General features: G+C 33.0%; 2 protein-coding genes and 2 non-coding genes across 4 annotated transcripts; 1 reads left to right on the forward strand and 3 right to left on the reverse strand.

Moving 5' to 3' along the window:
- Positions 1-77: 77 nt before the first annotated feature.
- On the reverse strand, positions 78-149 carry TRNAP-UGG. The gene has a single exon. It is a non-coding gene; the product is annotated as a tRNA-Pro (tRNA).
- A 76-nt stretch (positions 150-225) lies between these two features.
- TRNAP-AGG lies at positions 226-297 on the reverse strand. Its single transcript has one exon. It is a non-coding gene; the product is annotated as a tRNA-Pro (tRNA).
- Positions 298-1,031: 734 nt separating this feature from the next.
- Positions 1,032-6,350, reverse strand: LOC110700301 (monocopper oxidase-like protein SKU5). Its single transcript, XM_021877820.1, has 9 exons — positions 5,854-6,350; positions 4,195-4,304; positions 3,831-4,101; positions 3,601-3,739; positions 3,073-3,436; positions 2,426-2,791; positions 2,251-2,329; positions 1,597-1,793; positions 1,032-1,360 (listed from the first exon to the last, which is right to left on the reverse strand). Exons 1-9 carry the CDS (start codon positions 5,998-6,000, stop codon positions 1,255-1,257), a joined length of 1,779 nt encoding a protein of 592 aa, XP_021733512.1. The 5' UTR covers positions 6,001-6,350; the 3' UTR covers positions 1,032-1,254.
- Positions 6,351-15,309: 8,959 nt separating this feature from the next.
- On the forward strand, positions 15,310-17,244 carry LOC110700302. The gene is made up of 2 exons (XM_021877821.1): positions 15,310-16,055; positions 16,474-17,244. The coding sequence occupies exons 1-2, from the start codon at positions 15,573-15,575 to the stop codon at positions 16,534-16,536; spliced, it is 546 nt and encodes a 181-aa protein (XP_021733513.1). The 5' UTR covers positions 15,310-15,572; the 3' UTR covers positions 16,537-17,244.
- Positions 17,245-18,981: the final 1,737 nt, after the last annotated feature.

Consider the following 18,981-nt stretch of genomic DNA (forward strand, 5'->3'; position numbering starts at 1 on the left):
GATTCCACATGATCATTCAAAGGATGAAGAAATTTCAGATTCATAAAATTTGAGAAAAAAAAAAGGCTGTGGTAAAAGGGGCATTCCGAGAATCGAACTCGGGACCTCTCGCACCCAAAGCGAGAATCATACCACTAGACCAAATGCCCAGTTCATGTTCATTTCAGTCAACAACGTTTTAGAAACACTTTGTATTTGACAGAACAAATTTAAAAATAAGAAATGGGGGCATTCCGAGAATTGAACTCGGGACCTCTCGCACCCTAAGCGAGAATCATACCACTAGACCAAATGCCCTTTGTTGTTAGGAAGAATCATGCGTATTCATGTTAATTGTATATTATATTAAAGAAAAACAAATATAACATTATACTCCGAGTTCCATCTCTACATCCAATGAAGAAGCACCTCTAAGCAAAGACATTCTACCCTAGCCTTCTTCAACCAATATCCCTCAAGCCCCTAGAGACGGTCATACGAGTAGTGATTTTTCGAGTCTTTCTTGGTATGAAAAGGGCAACTTCATTACTACTCCTTCACTCCATCCGTTTTAGATTGTTCTTCCCACTTTAGTCAATTTTGCCTCACAAAACGATTCTAAGTGTGAAGAACAATAAGAAACGGATTGGGTACCTTTTGATGTCATTCCTTCTGAAAATTAATCCAAATATTGAGAACACAAATTTTCAAATTACTTTACCATGACATGAAATCAATTCAACCAAATTTCTTGGACAGGTTAAAAATTTCTCATCTTCAACCTCCCAAAAAGCCAATCACCCCTCACTCTCCACATTTACCTATCAAATCAATCATGGGCTGGTATTAGTGCTAATAATGCACAATCATTTTCTACTTATCTGCCATAAATGAATGACCATGTGCCATAAGTTGCTATGCTAGGTTGAAGTAGGATTGCCATTTACAGAGTTAACACTTTAGTTTAAGGAAGCTGAAGATCTGTTGCGTATCGGATTCACTCTCCAAGTATTTATCCATCTACTTAAATCTATCACACAACAAGATAGTTAGAAGTAAAAATGTCTATTAAATTAAGGGTTAAAAGGCAAAAATGGTAACCTTACTGTTTATACAAGAATAATATTTCCTCCAAAAATGAGCTAATGTAATGAATAATGAGAACAATGTGATTCCTATCAACATCTTGACTTGGGCTCGGAGAAGGCACCTTTGGCGCACGTCTTCATTTTAATAGTGAAATGTGAATGATGATGTTCTTCTAAAATCATGTTATCAGAATAAGAAGCATAAAAGTGAAACAACTAAAGCAACCAGCGTTGTACTGCTTACACATGCAAGTTTCTGCATACGCGAAAAGTCTATCCTATGAGATTGATCCCTGCAGTTTTGTAGAAAGTGGTAAGAAAAAAAAAATCAGTAAACCATTGTTTTTTAGATCAATTATAATCACTGTAGTTCGTATTCTTCGTAATCAACAAATGGCAGTGATGGTTTAATGTTATCTTCAGAGAACATTCTAAATGGATTTCACACTCGAAAGGACTTGGCCAATGACAACAAAAGAGAAAGGGAGAGAATGGGTCAGAGGTGGAAAGTTTATTTTATAAGTCTTACCTCTGTAAGGATGATAATAAGCCACAATAGATTGTGTTATCTGGCAAAGGAACCTCTGAACTGTCCTTTTCAGAATTATCAACATTAATATAAACCTCCTGTCCCAAATACCAGGAGTTCAAGTTCTCAGCACGAAGATTCCAAATGCCGGAGTTGTCAAGTGAAACCATAATGGCAGTCCATGCTCCGGGGTAGACCTGAATGTGGGATATAAGTCAAGGAGCAAGGAACAAGATATAAAACTTGTAGTAGCTTATACTGCATGAAATATTTTGAAAATACTGCTATAATTGCTGGCAACATTGTCTAGTGACCAACTGTCCAATAAATACTCCATATAATAAATTTCCTTTTTGGCCTAACTTGGTTGCTCTGATAGCTTTGGCTATTAGTTCAAATTATAATGATTTGCACTAACACATAGTTATGAATCTTATAATTTTTTTGAAATAAGTACTTTTATTTCATAGCTCTGAAGCATCCATTCAAAGACACAATCACTCAAATTGCAACAACATATTAATTCTTAAGCCTTTATACAACCAACCCAATGAACCAAGACATTTGACTTAGTCGACTTTGCCTCAACCTCATGACACAACAAAGAATACCAGTCCAAAACATAATATGACATAACCCAAATAGAATGAGTACCTGAGTAGTGCAACGAGCCACTGCATCATCTTTGTTGTAGATTGACCTGCTATTCTCTGTCCACGTCCCATAATCCATGCTAACAAATCAAATGAGAACTTCATAAGCTGCGTCTTTAACTTCCAAAGGGTGCAGAGTAAAAAAAAAATATCTACATTTAGCGCTCTGAGCTTACCCAACAACAAAGAAGGCATATCCATCTAAATGATAAGTCTGAACAGTTGTACCGCTATTTTGAAGTATAATCTCCACAAAGCCTCTGTAAGTTGCATTTATTAATGAAGTGTCAAGCCTTGAAGGTCTGTTCATTGGTTTGATGGGGAAATCAAGCTTGTACACTCCTGGTACATTATATAGATGTGCAAGCTTTAAAGGAGTTGAAGGCGTAAAGTAAGATAACCCATTGAGAGTTGCATGCCACTTCCCATCAATTAGCTCTGCAGGTTTGCTAACAAGAACGTAAACATCCGTGACAGTAATTTGGCCATATCTGAAAGATCCCTGAGGATTTGGACGGGCAGCACTTGCAGTCAGATTCCACCTGCCATTCAAAGAACATTGAAAATTCATTCAGCTAAACAGTAGATGGAATGATCTAACTAACAAGGAAACCACAGATTTAGCAAGTTCAAATTATTTGTTAACTATGCAAAGTTGACCACAAGCCATTGAGTAGACCTTCTATCCAATATTCATCAAAAAATTATGAATTTATAAAAGGTTTATTGTCTCCTTGTACCACACAAACAACACTTCATAAAATCAGATAGCAACTTTAAAATAAAAAATACTAATGTTAGCAGAATTGCACTTTATAACAACCTTATGGATTTTGCTTGATTCATAGAGTAAGATGGGTCTAAACCATTAGGAAGATCTGGAAGAGGACCTGAAACGGGTCCCTGAGAATTGGAGTAGCGCAAGAGAGCAACACCAGCAGCTTTGCCCCCGGAAGAAGAGTTCACAAACCGAGGACTGGCAACAATGTAGTAATCGCTTGTGGCATCTTGATCCATGGTGACTAAGAATGAGTAAGACTGACCAACATGAATATCCAAATCTGTATATTTCTGCTGAACTGTGTATGACCCTTCAGTCTCAACAAGAATTAGATTGTGATTCTGGATTCTGAAATTTAAGCTGGTAGAGATACCGACATTTGACACTCTAAGACGATAAGTCTTTCCTGTTTCAATAAAAAAAGAAAAAAAGAAAAAAAAGATGAAGCAGGGCATTTTCTCAAAGAAAGTAATCTCACATGTAGGAGAAGGGGATAGCTCTATGCAGGTCAGAAACTTGAAACATTGGCATGCGATTTCCTAAACTTATATTTATATAGCAAAGTTGTACCTGGGTCAACATATACCGATAGAAAATTGACATTTTCAGGAACAAGATTTGTATCATAGCGAAAAGGACCAAATCCATTGAAAAGCACACCATCAGGAGCACCAAGGTCATGTCCTTCTTCAATGTCCTTCCGAAGTTCCTGATATCCCAATGAAAATATTTAAATTCACCAAATTTGATAAATAATTAGCTTCTGCCACTAGCTAATGGGCATAGAAGCTCACAATTACCTTATGACTCTTTATATACCAATCACTTATTAAAAGAGTGATGTCTCCATCAGGGGCCCCAAAAGGTATCGGAATAATTTTCCTGTTGTTTATTGTTATTCCTCCGTACCCACCAGCAGCCCTCTGAAAGTTAAGGGATGGGAAGTAAAAGAAACTCCCTATCTGATCTTTAACTTGAAAATCATACGTCCAGTTCCAGCCAGCGGGGATAGCACAATTTGTCCCTGAGACACCATCCTGCCAAGAATTTTTCCTCTGCTGTACACCAGCCCTGCATTTGCCTAAGCATATTAAAAGATCTTATATCAAGTGCCAACTGTCAAGATTGCCGAATTTGATCATCACTCAAATCATTGAAATTTACCAAGTTATAAGCAGTGGTTCATCAAGGTCATTCCTAACATTCACGATGACATTCCAGTTAGTCGTAACATTGAGAGTTGGTCCTGGAAATTGCCCATTCACAGCAATAACCTGGTTGATGATTAAATATACACAAGTTTAGAATCTCATCTAATAGCTATAAATTACTTATGAAGTTCCAATGTGAATGGAGATAGAAGGGCTGCAGAAGGCCTACACGAAAATATAAATTCAACCTACAAATAAAGCAAGAGAATTTAATTCAAGATGAGTATCAATCGAGCTTCTCTCTTCACGATGGACACAAAACAGGGTCACGGCTTGTTACTGTTCTTACTAGTACCATATTGAGGGTGTATTCTGTTCAAATAATTTTAAAGTTACTTCAGAACAAAAACTTCAGATAAGTTCTAGTAGGCTAAGTTGAGAAGTTATAATCAGGTCTAATAAGTTCAATTCACAGCATATAATTCAACTTCAGTTGAAATGAACAACCCGAAATCAGTTGTAGCATAGTATAACACAGCAGCACAGAATGCAAAATTGCTCTTATATAAACCATAGAATTCACACTCATAAAGAAATTGTGCCACAACATACAGTCAAATGCCCAATGGAAGATGGATGATGGACGAAGCTTCAACATGAGACAGCATGATTATAAACTGTAAACTTTGGCTTCCATGTTCTAAAATAAACTAAAGTCTAGGTTGTTGAACGATTTAATGGATCTATGCACCACTCAAAACTACTTTACTAGGAAGGCAGAATGATAAACATAGTCTTAATTGACAAAAAAATAATGTCCACAGCTATTGTGAGTTTGTGACTGAACTCCAACCCTAGGGTTTCTCTTTGTTCTGAAACCATTTCGCCTTCCAAAGCCGTGTGTTTGGACTTTAGCCACACAATACATTCTCCATCAAAAAGGACTAGATGCTTATAGTTCTGCACTAGAAAAGTAGAAAGATCCGATGCTCTAGGGCCGAGTAAAACGGAATTCCATGACATATTCACATTATTTATTCTAATTTGGGCATCAATCTTAACTCTTTACTCCATAATAAGCAACAATCCCAATCTCCAAGTAATTTAGAAAAGTAAAAATATGACTGCACAAACACCAAGGTCCTGCCTTCAAGCAGAATCTAATTGTCTGGTTGCCTGGTTCAACTGTTCAAGTTTCCAAAAGTTGCTTTAAACTAAAATTCGGTACCACAACAGTTATTCAGCAGATTTTTACAGGAAATGCAGCTTAATCATCATGAAATCAGGAGTAAAAGGCAAGCAAAAAGACCTCGTTCTAAAAAAGGCAACTTAACTATTTCAAGATTAAAAACAAACCCAAATTCTCAATTTCCAAAATAGCAATTAAAGGTAAGCAAAATCATCCTCTTTTTCAACCCAACCATAAACAAATTACCACAACTAAACATATTATGCATAGTTCGTGTCAGATTGTCAGCTAGCTTAGTTGGTAAAGTCTAACAGGTACTCTGCTCGAAAAGCGAATCAAATCCCGTCTACATCATAGTCGAACTTTGAACCTATCTGCACCCACCCACACTTACAACCCAGAAAGATAAATCAAGCAATAAAGTATTTAAAATCAACTACATAAACCCAGAAAAATGGAGAAAGAAAGAAAGAAACCCAGAACCTGCTGTTTAGTTCCAAGAGGAGAAGCAGTAGCATATGAAACTCTCCAATCATAAAACACATATGGGTCTTCACCATAGCAGGATCTAAGCAACCATAACAAGCAAATCGATAAATTAATGCCCCATAGTTTAGCAAAACAGGGCATTTCTCTCTTGTTTAGTTTTCTCTCTCTACTGCAGATTCAACTGAAAGAGGAGAGAGAAAATGGAGGATAAAACTTGGGAAAGTGGAGAGATGAGATGCAGAGAACATTGACATGGAAAGTGGCCATGGAAATGCAGCAAAGGAGTCTTCCAAATCGTCAGCAAATGGGTCCCAAAATTTCTGGGATTTCGAGAAATGGGACCCTTTTGGATTTTATATAATGGGTGAGATTGAGAAAGAATAGAGAAGATGATCATTGATTTGGGGCTTTTTGAATTTACTTAGCTTGTGTTTTGCTTTTAGGGTGTTGATCAAATTCGCTTTATTCTTTATTATGGTTTGATCCAACTCTTTATTGACTTCTTTTTAGGGTGTGGGGATTTTAAGGGATGGCAATTCGGGTTAGTGTGTTAAGTTTGGTTTCGGACCATGTTAGGAAATAACAAAAATTGAGTATAAGGTAAAATTTGATGTTTATACAATAAAGGATAAAAGACTTAAATTGAATTAAATATAAATTGTTCAGATTTGGTTTAGGTTGGATTAGTGGTTTTTTAGTTTGGGTTTGAGTGGGATCAGATAAAGATTGTTAATTATATATAGGTTGAAGCTTTAAAAGCTCTAAATGGTATAGTGCAATGTTATGTGGTAAGTTGGTGGATAAGCACATACTCGTATGAGTGATATGACCTTATGGCTTGTCCAAGGTTGCATCCCTCAAGTATTTTACTTGACAAATTATGATTAATGAAATTGATAAGGTTGCTAACATTCCTTATTAGTTAAATGGCTAACAAATAGAAACAATTTTAAGAAAAAAAAAAAAACAAATAGTATTGTATCATACTTAACTAGTGTTTGATAAGTAACTACTACCTCCGTTATATATTAGTTGCAACTTTGGAATATTTTATATCTTACAAATAATACTCCAAAGTTGCACTCATATGTAACGGATGTAGTAATTTAAAACAACTAATATAATTAGGTAATATTAGGGTTCGTTTGTTCACTTCAACTTAATTTCAGTTCAGCTCAGCTCAGCTCCAATCAGTACAGTTTAGCTCGGTTTAGTAAATGTGAACAGGCCTTACACACTTACCATATTTTCAACTTGTCAATCAATGAACAATATTTATCAATTAAAACTTTTGTAGTGGTCCATGAAACAACCAAGTTACCAAGGCACCTCTAGTTACCCAAATAGTGGCTTACTATTTATAGCAAAGATATATTGACAAATTTCTTTGAATAAAACAAGATTATTAGTGGACATTCACGTGAAGTGATTTGTCAACTTACATTGTTAAGAATATACTTTACGTCACTAAATTAAAGACATATTTCTAACATTTACTACTCACATAATTAAGATAAACGAAACTCTAATTAAAGAACGGTAGAATTCACGACATGCCCTTTTATATTCTTAGTATAAAAATAATTAAAAGATTGGAAGAGGAGAAAGAATTTGTTTTGTTAAAACAAACATAATTTTTTGTACCTTGGAAAATTTATTAATTGTAGGGTAATGTAAATCACAAGTTAATGCATCACTCTATTTGATAATTTTAATCTACAGAGTATATATTATTATTTTTATCTCTTACATTAAACCTCATTCAAATTACTTAATCATTTCTCTATCTTCTATAATCTCCACTTAAATAATAAAAATAGTTACTCCTTCTCACATACTTTTTTTTCATGGTTCTATTTTACTTTTATTATACAAGTAATAAATTATTCACCCACTCACAATATTACGAAATATATTACACTCTAAAACTCTGCACATCACCATTTAAAATTTTTATTTTTCTTTTCTTTTTCCACTATAAAATTATTAGGACTTGTAATCTTGTATTACATTTTTTTTATTATTATTATTATTATTTTTACAAATGTTACATTCATTGTCAGAGCATCAACTAAGACAACTATTGACTAAATTGAAACAAATTCCAGTCCGGCCCACATCACATGAGTTTGTGCAACACAGCCCAACGCTTTTATATTTTGGCCATACCTGAAATATTACGCGTAGTACATTTATACTCCACAAGTCCATATTATCTGCCTTAAATATTATACGTAGTACAATTTTGCTATAGCATTAAAATACGAGTACTACCAACTTACCAAGCATAGCTTGGTCTAGTGGTCAAGTTTGTATTTCACAACTAAGAGGTTGTGAGATCAAGCCCCACTAGAGGCACCTTTGGGGTGGGGATTCCCTTACCCTTCCCCCTTACTTTCAAAGTGTCTAGCTCGCTAACCCGAGTCGGGAGGACATATAAGAGGTTCCAATTCAATAGGGCCCTTCTTCTTACCAAAAAAAAAAAAAAAAAAAAAAAAAAAAAAAAAAAACAAACAAACAAAAAATCAATTACTATTAACTTCCTTGCCATATATTCTACAATTGAATTACTCCCCATGCCGCTTTTATATAGTGTGTTTTATTCATTTGATTTTTACTTATTTAAACTTAATAAAGCTTATTGACTTTTTACTTAGTTGTATCTGAATTTGGATAATCAAATTGAACATATTTAAACTTATAAGATCTGTAATAAGTAAAAATTAGGTGAATAGAACAAACTCTAATTGATTTTTTTTTTAATTGCGTAATCTAGGAAAGGATCCTACTAGTCACCACTGTGTATAATCATTAGAACATCTTTGATATAGCTATATAGTTGCACTAGTTTATTCAGAAGGTCTAAGCAGCTTGTTTGACCATTAGAGTTGAAGCGAGAAATTAAGTTAGCCATGCATATTGGATTTGACAAACTAATTTGGTTGGCAAAGAGTTAATTAGCAAGCTACTTCATTGTGTTTAATCATCGGAGTACAAAGTTAGAAAGAGGAATAAATTGAATAACTACGTATGTGACTTGATAATTAGCTTGCCATTAAAGACGCTTTTGCATATTAATTAATAACTAGGTTAAATCCCGTGCAATGCACGGTTGTTACATATTTTTGATAATTTTATTATAAAATTTTTAATATAATGAATTGAGCATTAAAAAATATAGAGTATATCAAAAATAAAACCATGCAAGAGAAAATATTTAAAATATTTTATATAAAACAAATTATGTCGTAATTTAGATGTAATTTATTTTTTCCTTAATCAACAATGATGTTTTGAGAAATTACTTTTGGCGGAAAATTTTTTAATAATATATTGACAAGTGTGTCTATAAATTCGCTTTTAGTAGTATGTAATTGATTGATTGATTGATTGAAGATAATATATCCTTCCTAATTGAATTCCTTAATGTCCATGTATATAGGTAGCCAAGCTAGGTAAGGATCGATCACATGGGCCTCTGTTAACCAAATCCATGGTCTATTCTTCGATGCCCAGCTATATACGCCGCACAACTGGGCCGCTTATTCTCTTTTTTCTCTTTCTATTTTCATTTTTTACGTATACTAGAAAATTAGAATTTTTTTTTTTTTTTTTTTTTTTTTTGACAAAGGAAAATTAGAATTTGGTGTCATTTGTATTTATTTATTTATTTATTTAATAGAGGTATCATTTGTATTTATTGTACGAAGTACTCCCTCCGTTTTTAAATACTTGCTCCATTTCTATTTTTTGCACTATTTATTTATTCTACTTTGACTAATGTTTGTGATTTATACATAAGAAAAAATAACGTGTGGGTAATTGTTAAATTTATCTCAATAAATAGATTATTAATTTTCAATTGTTAGAAGTTATACCTATTGATAATTAAAGATATTAGTGATCAAAGATTAGCATCGGCATGCGTGTCCAAGAGAAATGGATGAAGTATTTAAAAACGGAGGGAGTATGTAACAAAATGCAATTGTGATATGACTTAATTTATGAGAAGTTCTATACACCCGATTATTTGTTTTCATTCAGATGATTGTTTTTCAATCCAGGTGTATATAACAAATTCTATACAAAATTAGGTACACAAACTATTCACAATCCCATTTTATTATTGTTATGTATCATCACTCACTTATAAACCCTTGCTCTATGATTATGCAATTTGAATGTATTAAATTTTGCTTGCCATTGTGTTAAATTCAACCAGATCAGCCCAAACAGTAAAAAAAAAAAAAAAATATTAGAAAACCATAAACTACATTCTGAAAATAATGAAGCTAAAAAAAAATTAAAAGGAAATCTTGTAAACACTCAAATCCAACTAAAAATAATTAATATCGTTGATGTGTTTTATTATACTAAATTGTTAGTGGAGTGATTTTTTTCTATAAACATAGTACAACGCTCTAATAAGGTTCAAACCTTGAACCCTAAAATATACTTGTATATGATATGGTTCTTACATTACTACTATTAGCCATTGAAGTATCCAAGTGTTGACCAAATTCCACATGTTAAGATTAAATTGTTTACAACATCAAGATGTTACATGAATTATTATATCATACATACGAAAATTCTATAGTAAATGACATGTACCACAATGTACCACTAAAGTAATGTACTGCTATGTACCACTAATTCTATTTATCTAATATACTATTTAATATTTGTATTTGTAAACAAATTTTAAATCTAGCTAAGATGGTCAAGTGTTTCCTAGTTTCACTTGAAGGTACCAGGATCGATTCTTTTTCCAAATTAATTTTAATTTTTTTTTCAATTATAGTGCTTATTATTTATTACAAAATATTTTTTTACATATTATTTAATGTGAATACCAACACTTAAATTAGCCTTTTTTTTTTTAAGATTCTTTTTTTCCATCTCTTATTGTCCAAAATATGATTAAACATTATTTTCGTTTTAATTGTCTTAATTATTGACTTAATTGTGCCATATACCTTACAAAGAGGGATTAAATTTTCACAAAATATGATAAATGAGCATTTAATAATGGGACAGAGAGAATATTTATACAATTTATTTATTCTTTTTAAGGCGACATGATAAACAAAACATGAGATTTATTAGTTTGAGCCATTAAGTACTAGAAAGGATGCGTAAAGCACCATAATATTTCTTTTGTCGCATCCAATTTATATGTAGTGTTATAATTATAGCTTATGTATGATTTGAACCTACATTTATGTACAAAGGTACATTGCTCTATCATTTGAGTCAATAAGCTTTCAAATTCAAAATAAATAAGCTATTCAATAGAAAATACAACACAATTTTAAGAGTACAAAACTAAATGTCCACACGATATGAAATTATTAAGCACAAACCATGTCACTTACTCGTACATAAGAGCAATTGAGCAAACACTTGATTTGGCAACACAACACTTACGTTCAAACCCTAAAGCTTTTGAATAATTATTAATTACCTAGCTATGATAATCATATAACACTTGGTGATGAAGTGATCTATTATTATAGATGACAACAATTTTTTCAGATTTTGACCTAAAGAGTTTCTAATCCGTATAAGACAAGTACATAATCAATCCCAAACATATATACTCGGAATTCACACTTGTATCCCACAGTGCCATTAGGTGAGCTAATGTGGTACAAGCTCTTTGAACATGAGAAAAACAACAAACATCAAACAAATACGATCCACAACTTTCTATACCCAAACCATCTCTCTGAAAACAACACCAACACATGCCCAATTCCCAGTTGGAATATGAGCATCAACAGCAGCCTTGATGCAGCCACTAGTCGGGCACTTCCACACTGATCTGATGTCCCTAAGTGCAGCCCCTACAACGCCACGAAGCCCACATTAGATTTCAATTAATATTTTTATGTTTATATCAATGCTATTATTTATTCTTTAATATTCGTTGATACAAAAATAATTAAATGAAATATGATTGTTCAATGTTTGAAATATTAATCACGAACTCAATGAAGGTAAACGTTAATAATTGATTGATCCAATATTGGAAACACAAATTAGGGTTTTAGATATGTGAGGAAGATTTAAAATTGACAAACAATCAAATTAGTTACCTCAATTGAATCTTCAATGAATCAATGATATTGAGGGATTTTATTCCTTCCCATTATAATTTGCTTCAAGCTACATGAAATAATTAAAGTGGAAAGCAAAATTGGGAGGAGAAAGAATCGACTTTTTATTTTTTTTGGCAGGAGGAATTAACTTTTTTCTTTAAAAAAAAATTAAAGTTTTAATTTTAAATCTATATATCTAATTTAGTAGTACATAGCAATACGTATCATTTATAATACATAACAGTGTATGTCATGTACCGTAGACTCTCCCATCATACATATCACTATGTTTATTTGTTTAATACGAGTATCACATACTACTATAAAATAGGAATATATCTAAGAATATGGATTAGTTTAGTATTAATGTATTATTATTCCATAAATATGTTATTATCAAAAACAGAGTTGACGAGTTCAGAAGTTGGAAGTGTTGAACCAGCTCCTATTGGCTAATTTCATATTAGTTTGCTAATTGGTAACATCTGACAAATCATTATAGAGTAAAATAATCATTTAATCTTAAAGGGTATTTATTTGAGTATATATTGTCAAATTGCATGTTTATATATATAAAAAAAGGTTATACAATGTATTATGTCAAGACAAAATCATCATTATTTTCACGCCCTCGTCCTCCCTGTCCTCACATGCTCTTTCTCTCTACCCTCCCCACCTCCGAAAAGGAATACCATGTTTTACTCATATTTATTTTTTAAGAATTTATTTCGCACCTTTTTTTTTTTTTTTTTTGGTGTTTAGAGAGCCATAAGGGCGGGGGTGAGAATCGATCCCAGGATCTCCTGGAATCGGGAGGAAAACTCTAACCACTTGAGCTATCCATCACTCTCATTTCGCACCTTTTATTGGTTATTCAGCTTAACAACGTAGGTTAACGCTTGGGAGTCAGAAGAAACACAAATAATTTTTCGCTGCTATCTCCAACTAAAAGTTCATTGGTTTTATATCAAATAATACACCATTTTCTTTATAATAGTAGGAAGTAGTTTCGTGTTGGTGAAGGAATTGGTAAATTCAAATATTTGGATTGAAAGGGATGATTAAAATTGGGACTAGTATTTTTAGGATTTGATTGGTTTAATGAATCATTCAACTAATTAGGAATGACAATAAATCTTTAATTTATTTTAGGAAAATGTTATACACAGTCCTTAGGGCTACATATAAGCATTAAATTTACACTTGAAAATCGTAAAAAGTTAAGAAATCATCAAAATATAAACACTAATAACATTGATTTACGCGTGTTTTTGGCATGAATTCCTAATTTTGTACAATTTTAAAAAGTATATTTAATGCTTATATATAGCCCTTAGGGCTACATATAACATTACCCTTTATTTTATCTTTATTTGACAATGTGGTATAATACAATATGGGTTCGCCATTAGAGTACTAGATCAATTTGTATATCTGAGTATTACTTTTAGTATTGATTATCTCATGTGCACCAAGATTGATGCATAAGATCATTAATATTAGTCGTTATGATGATTACGTGTTTAAATTGTATTTTAAGTTTTTTTTTTCCTTAAAATGACTACCATTAATAAATAGAATTTGATATTAATTAATGATTTACAAACTCTCATTTTGCAAATGCTAACAGTTTAGAGGACGAGTCGAAGACGTGTGTTAAGATTTCGTATAAAGATCACATACTCATTTTCAATAAATTTCTTTCACTATATATGTACACAAGTTTCACTCTTATTAGAAAATTTAGGTAACTCCAAAATATTGTTGCTATGAATTGTCACCTAAAAAAGAAAGCAAAGCATTCCTTTAAGATTATATATAGAAGTATATATTTGACAAATTTATTGATAATCTTTAGAGACAAAGGGTTTGTTCATATTTATTGAATTGAGCTGAATTTAACTGATTGGAGCTGAACTGAATTGAACTGAATTAAGGGTTTGTTCACATTTACTTAATTTCACTTCAGTTCAGTTCAGTTCATTTTAGCTCCAATCAGTTCAATTCAGCTCCTAATTTCTCTCTCTCATAAATATTCATTTCAACTCAGTTCAGTTTAGTTCAGTTCAGCTCCAATCAGTTCAATAAATGTGAACATGCCCTAAATTGAGCTAAAATGAATATTTAATGAGAGAAGGAAATTAAGAGTTGAACTGAACAGAAATGAAATGAACTGATTGGAGCTGAAGTGAATTGAACTGGAATGAAATTAAGATAAAGTGAACAATCCCAAAGACAAAAAATATTAAGTTACATCGACAAAATTCTTAATAGTTTGATCTATGTAGTTTTTTTATACGTAAGAATTAAAAGTTTAAGCTTATCATAAAGCTACATATTTTTACTCATTCAAATGGGTGACTTTTTTTTTTGTTGACAGGAAATGGGTGACTGTAGACAAACATCATCACAATCTAATATATATATATATAAAGGGGAGTTTTTTCCCTAGTTTTTAGAGAGTCACGTAGGATCTAATTTTCTCAGCGCGCCATGTAGGATTATAAATCTTAGTAGTAGCCAATTAAATAAGAGATTATTAATTTCTTTTAGAATTAAATAATTTAAATGACATGTAAGCAAAATTGGCGAATGAGATTTTTAAGTTTAAATTAATTAAATATTATATATTATCTTTTAATATTAGAAATTTTATCTAAACATATAATAAATTTTAAGCTCATAAATACAAAAAAAAAAAACATTATTTAAAAAAAATTAAACAAACCGTGCATCGCACGGGCTTCATCTAGTATATTAATAATATCAAACCTTGATAATAAACCACATCCCATTTGAATGCCATCAATAAATATGCAGCTAATAATGCTCATTGACAAACACAAGCAAACAAGACAAAAACAATTTAAAGTCCAATTGTATAATTATGCCTTGGATCCATCTGTCAACGCCGTAAATTACACCTGTAATCACTCTGTTTTTCTCACCCAAATCCCAAAATTTTTTCCCAAAAACAAATGATTTTTCTTTTTTTTTGTGAAGCCTTTTCCAACTAGATAATTACATTAAAAATAAAATCCCTTTATTTTTTACAAGCCATTTTCCAACTCGATTATTCCCACGTTAAAAAAATAATTCAACTAATTTTTTTTTTTTTTTTTGAGAAGCAATTTTCCAACTCGATTATTCCCACAATTAAAAAAAAAAAGATAAATGCCAAAAAATCCCAGCATTTACCAACGTCATCAAAACAGGTAACCACTTGTCACCCAATTAATATCCACGTCACCATCACAAAATACCTCAAAATACACGTGTCAAAAATCAGTAGGTTAACAGGAAAGATATTGTGGAACTCGTCGTAGAGGATTGGACAAATTATAAAAGGGTCCCACATTCACCACCAATAATTGATCATTCTCCTAATCCCCTCTGTACTTTTGCTGGCACACCCTCTCTAAAACTTTCTCTCTCCTCCCCCCTCCTCTTCTTCTCTCTTTTCTTCCCCTGTTTTTCTCCATTTTTCCTTTCCCCTGTTTTTTCTCTCCTCAAATTTTCCTTAAACCCTAAAAAAAAACCCTTTTCATTTAATTTTATTTTTATTATATGATACTATCAATATTATACAACACCCAATAATAAATAAAGATGCCCAAATTTTATAAGTTATTCATTTTCATAGCTATTGTAATTACATTAGCAGAGGTTGCCGCAACAACAAAAATGATTTCACACACCAAGTCGATATACAAAGTTTTGGAGGATGAAGGATTGCCCATGGGTTTGTTTCCTAAAGGGATTACAAATTTTTCGGTTTCCGAAGACGGAACGTTTGAAGTTTACTTAGATCAACCTTGTGATGCCAAGTTTGAGAGTGAACTACACTATGAGAAGAATGTTGTCGGTCAGATTAGTTACGGGCAGATCGGGAATTTGACCGGGATTTCTGCTCAGGATCTCTTTTTATGGTTCCCGGTCAAAGGGATCCGGGTAGATGTTCCGAGTTCTGGGGTTATTTATTTCGATGTGGGTGTTGTTCATAAGCAATTTTCTCTCTCGTTGTTTGAAACTCCGAGAGAGTGTGTGGCTGCCACGCATCCCGTCACCGCCATTGCTGACGGTCTTGCCAAAGTATGATTTTCTAGCTTTTTTATTTAAATTATGTCAAATCGTTGCAAATAATATGTAACGGTAGTATGTTGGGTCGTGATAAGTGTCAAAACTAACGTGGGACGGAGGGAGTAAAAAGTTTCTAAGCATGCTGTTTTTTTTTGGGGTAGGACTAGGAAAAAGTGGTAATCAGTTGCTAGACTGTCTGCCTAAATTAATGGACAGCTTTGTGCTTTAAGTGAACTTAATATACTACCCTACTAAACAAATTGACCAAATTACAACCAAATACAGTATATAACTATATACTTAGTGAAATTATGATGTTTGTTAGTGGTGTGGAGCTTTCAAGTTGTTAAAATGAACTGGCATTTTGATTTTGTTTTTAATTGGTGTTCGTGTTTGATTTATAATACTGATGTAGCTGTTGTTGTTGCAGAAATTGGTTGGAGTGTTACGATTTGGATTCGATTGGTGGAAGAAAGGAGGGGAGGTTATGTAGAGATTTGACGAAGCTTTTGGAGGAAATATTGGATCAGTTTTTTTTTTTTTGTTTAAAATCAACATCTCAGTCAGTCAGTCATTGTACATTGTGTTTGTTAGAGGATTCTTGGGTTATAGGCATTGTGTGGTATGATCCAGTGTCCTTTGCTTGCAGTTTTTCTGTATAGGCAGCAGCAGCAGCGTTGGCGAAAGCGAAACTAGTTTTCTTCTTGTTCTTCTTGTTTAATTAAACAGCAATTTTGGCCGTCCTTGAATTTGAGTAAATATTTTGGGAGGAAGATTAATCGATCGATCAAACATGAAGGAGACCTCGAAGATAGAAATCAAAATCGAAGAAAGAGGGTTGCTTATAGCATTTATACACAAGGAGCGAAAACAATGTGGTTATGGTTGCGAATGTGGAAGTGGAGACAGATTGAAAGAGCGAGGATGAAACTCGTCCAGCCAAAGATTGCTCTCTGTATGTCTACTACAATTCTTAGCTCTCATTGAGCAGTTTGTCATTCGGAGTCTCCTCATGTAGTGTCAATAGTAGTGGTCGAGAAAAAAGAAATAAATTTATACATGATCCTTATAGTTATATAAATTCATAATAACGAACCAATTCAATAAGTACTTTAGTTTATTTCATTTCAATTCAATTATACCGTGTTCAATTCATTCAATAACACCAAGTTTCTTGTTCACAATCTCTTGTTTGTTCTAATTGATCCTTTATGTGTACAACATGACTTATACACTTCATAGTCGTAATCTGTTTTGTTATTGCATGTGCTTTTGTTTTAGTAGAGTACATTGTTGCTAAATGTTGTTTTAGTCCGAAGTTTCATAGAGGTTCTAAGTCTAATCTTATGCCTCATTGTCTCGAATCCATCCACATTACTTAAACATGATCGCGACCCCCATTTGGCTATACATGAATGTCCAAATCTGGTTGTAATCTTTCTCGAGTGATAAGTGTGTGTTCGAAGCTAGCATTGTTATATGGTTACAAAGTAGCATTGCCAAATTGCATGAAGATATTTTGGCATAATAATGGAAGTATGAACTGTATTAGAACTGTGTGACATTTGTTACATGATTATGATGGTAGGAAAATGTATGTTAGTAATATATGTTTAGGATAGTAGGCACGAAATTTCTCTAGAAAACATATCAAAATTTTCTACTATAACTTGGTATAGTTGATAAGCTTGAATTCTTTTGTTGCTTTGTTCCTCTGTCCCACTTGTTCTCTTGCTGTATTTTGGATGGCTTGAACTTTATTCCATCTACCTGTAATCTTCTGTACAATTTGTTGTGATACTACTCGGTATTATATTCCGCACCTTGTTTACTCCAACTAGATTGTTAAGCATTATTTATCTACAAAGTAAATGATTATACAATTGTTATTCTTTTGAAGACAATTATTGTAACTTGTAGCTAAACAAATATAATGACAAATGATGTAGTCGGGATTTGATCAGGCGTGGTGTTAAAGGGGTAACACTATCGCTCCATAAGTAGAGACGTGACATTCTCCGTAATTAATGAAGATTCCTTATAAATGGAAGCAATGGTATTGTATGGGAAGTTGTCAAGTTGTCAATTAATGCATAGCTGGCTTTGTGCTTATCTTCCTTATATGATAAGCACAAAGAAGAGAAGGGGGATCTAATCTGCCTTATGCGGTATGCCCTTTCAAACAAGCAGCCAGGCCCACCTTTTCTCACCCTTCCATTTTGGGAAATAGTAAGTCTCCACTTTACAACGTTTTTGAGTTACCTAGTACAACTAGCACTGTCAAAAACCGAACCGAACTGGTGAAACCGAACCGTTTCAACCGATCCGAATGAGAACCGAACGATTAAAAACCGATTTTATGAAACCGAAAACCGACCCGAACCGCATGTTAGTAAAACCGAAACCGAACCGATCCGAGTAAACGTTAAACCGTTTAAGAATCGAACCAAATCTAAACCGAACCGTTTCTAACCCGAAACCGTTTAAACTGGCATAAAACTATTTACACAGAACCGTTAACAAACTGCAACCCGTTTGCACCGAACCGTTTATAAACCGAACTGATTATAAACCAAACCGCTTATAAACCGAACCGTTTATGAACCGAATCGCTTATAATTCGAACCGTTTACAAACCACTTCCTACTAGGAGTAGATTGAACGACTCGATAAAAATCCGATTTTTTAAAATCAAAAACAGACCCGAACCGTAATTTAGTAAACCTAAAATAAAATTGATCCAAATAATGTTAAATCGTAGAAGAACCGAACTCGTTAACAAACCGAACCAGTTATAAATCGAATTAAAATAAAACTGAACTAAAAAAGACCCGAACCGTTTCTATCCGGGATAAAAACCATTAACAAACCGCAACCCGTCTGCACCGAACCGTTTACTACCCGGACCGTTTACAACCCGAACCGTTTACAACCCGAA

Source organism: Chenopodium quinoa, unplaced genomic scaffold (genome assembly GCF_001683475.1).
Source record: "Chenopodium quinoa cultivar QQ74 unplaced genomic scaffold, ASM168347v1, whole genome shotgun sequence".
NCBI lineage: Eukaryota > Viridiplantae > Streptophyta > Magnoliopsida > Caryophyllales > Amaranthaceae > Chenopodium > Chenopodium quinoa.

Excerpts from the sequence above, each read along its gene's own strand:
- LOC110700301 (XM_021877820.1), bottom strand. The coding sequence starts at position 6,000 with ATGCCCTGTTTTGCTAAACTATGGGGCATTAATTTATCGATTTGCTTG. Across the intron at positions 2,792-3,072 it reads AATCAAGCAAAATCCATAAG|GTGGAATCTGACTGCAAGTG; the intron begins GTTGTTATAAAG and ends TTTGAATGGCAG. Across the intron at positions 1,361-1,596 it reads TTATTATCATCCTTACAGAG|GGATCAATCTCATAGGATAG; the intron begins GTAAGACTTATA and ends ACAAAACTGCAG.
- LOC110700302 (XM_021877821.1), top strand. The coding sequence starts at position 15,573 with ATGCCCAAATTTTATAAGTTATTCATTTTCATAGCTATTGTAATTACA. Across the intron at positions 16,056-16,473 it reads TTGCTGACGGTCTTGCCAAA|AAATTGGTTGGAGTGTTACG; the intron begins GTATGATTTTCT and ends TTGTTGTTGCAG.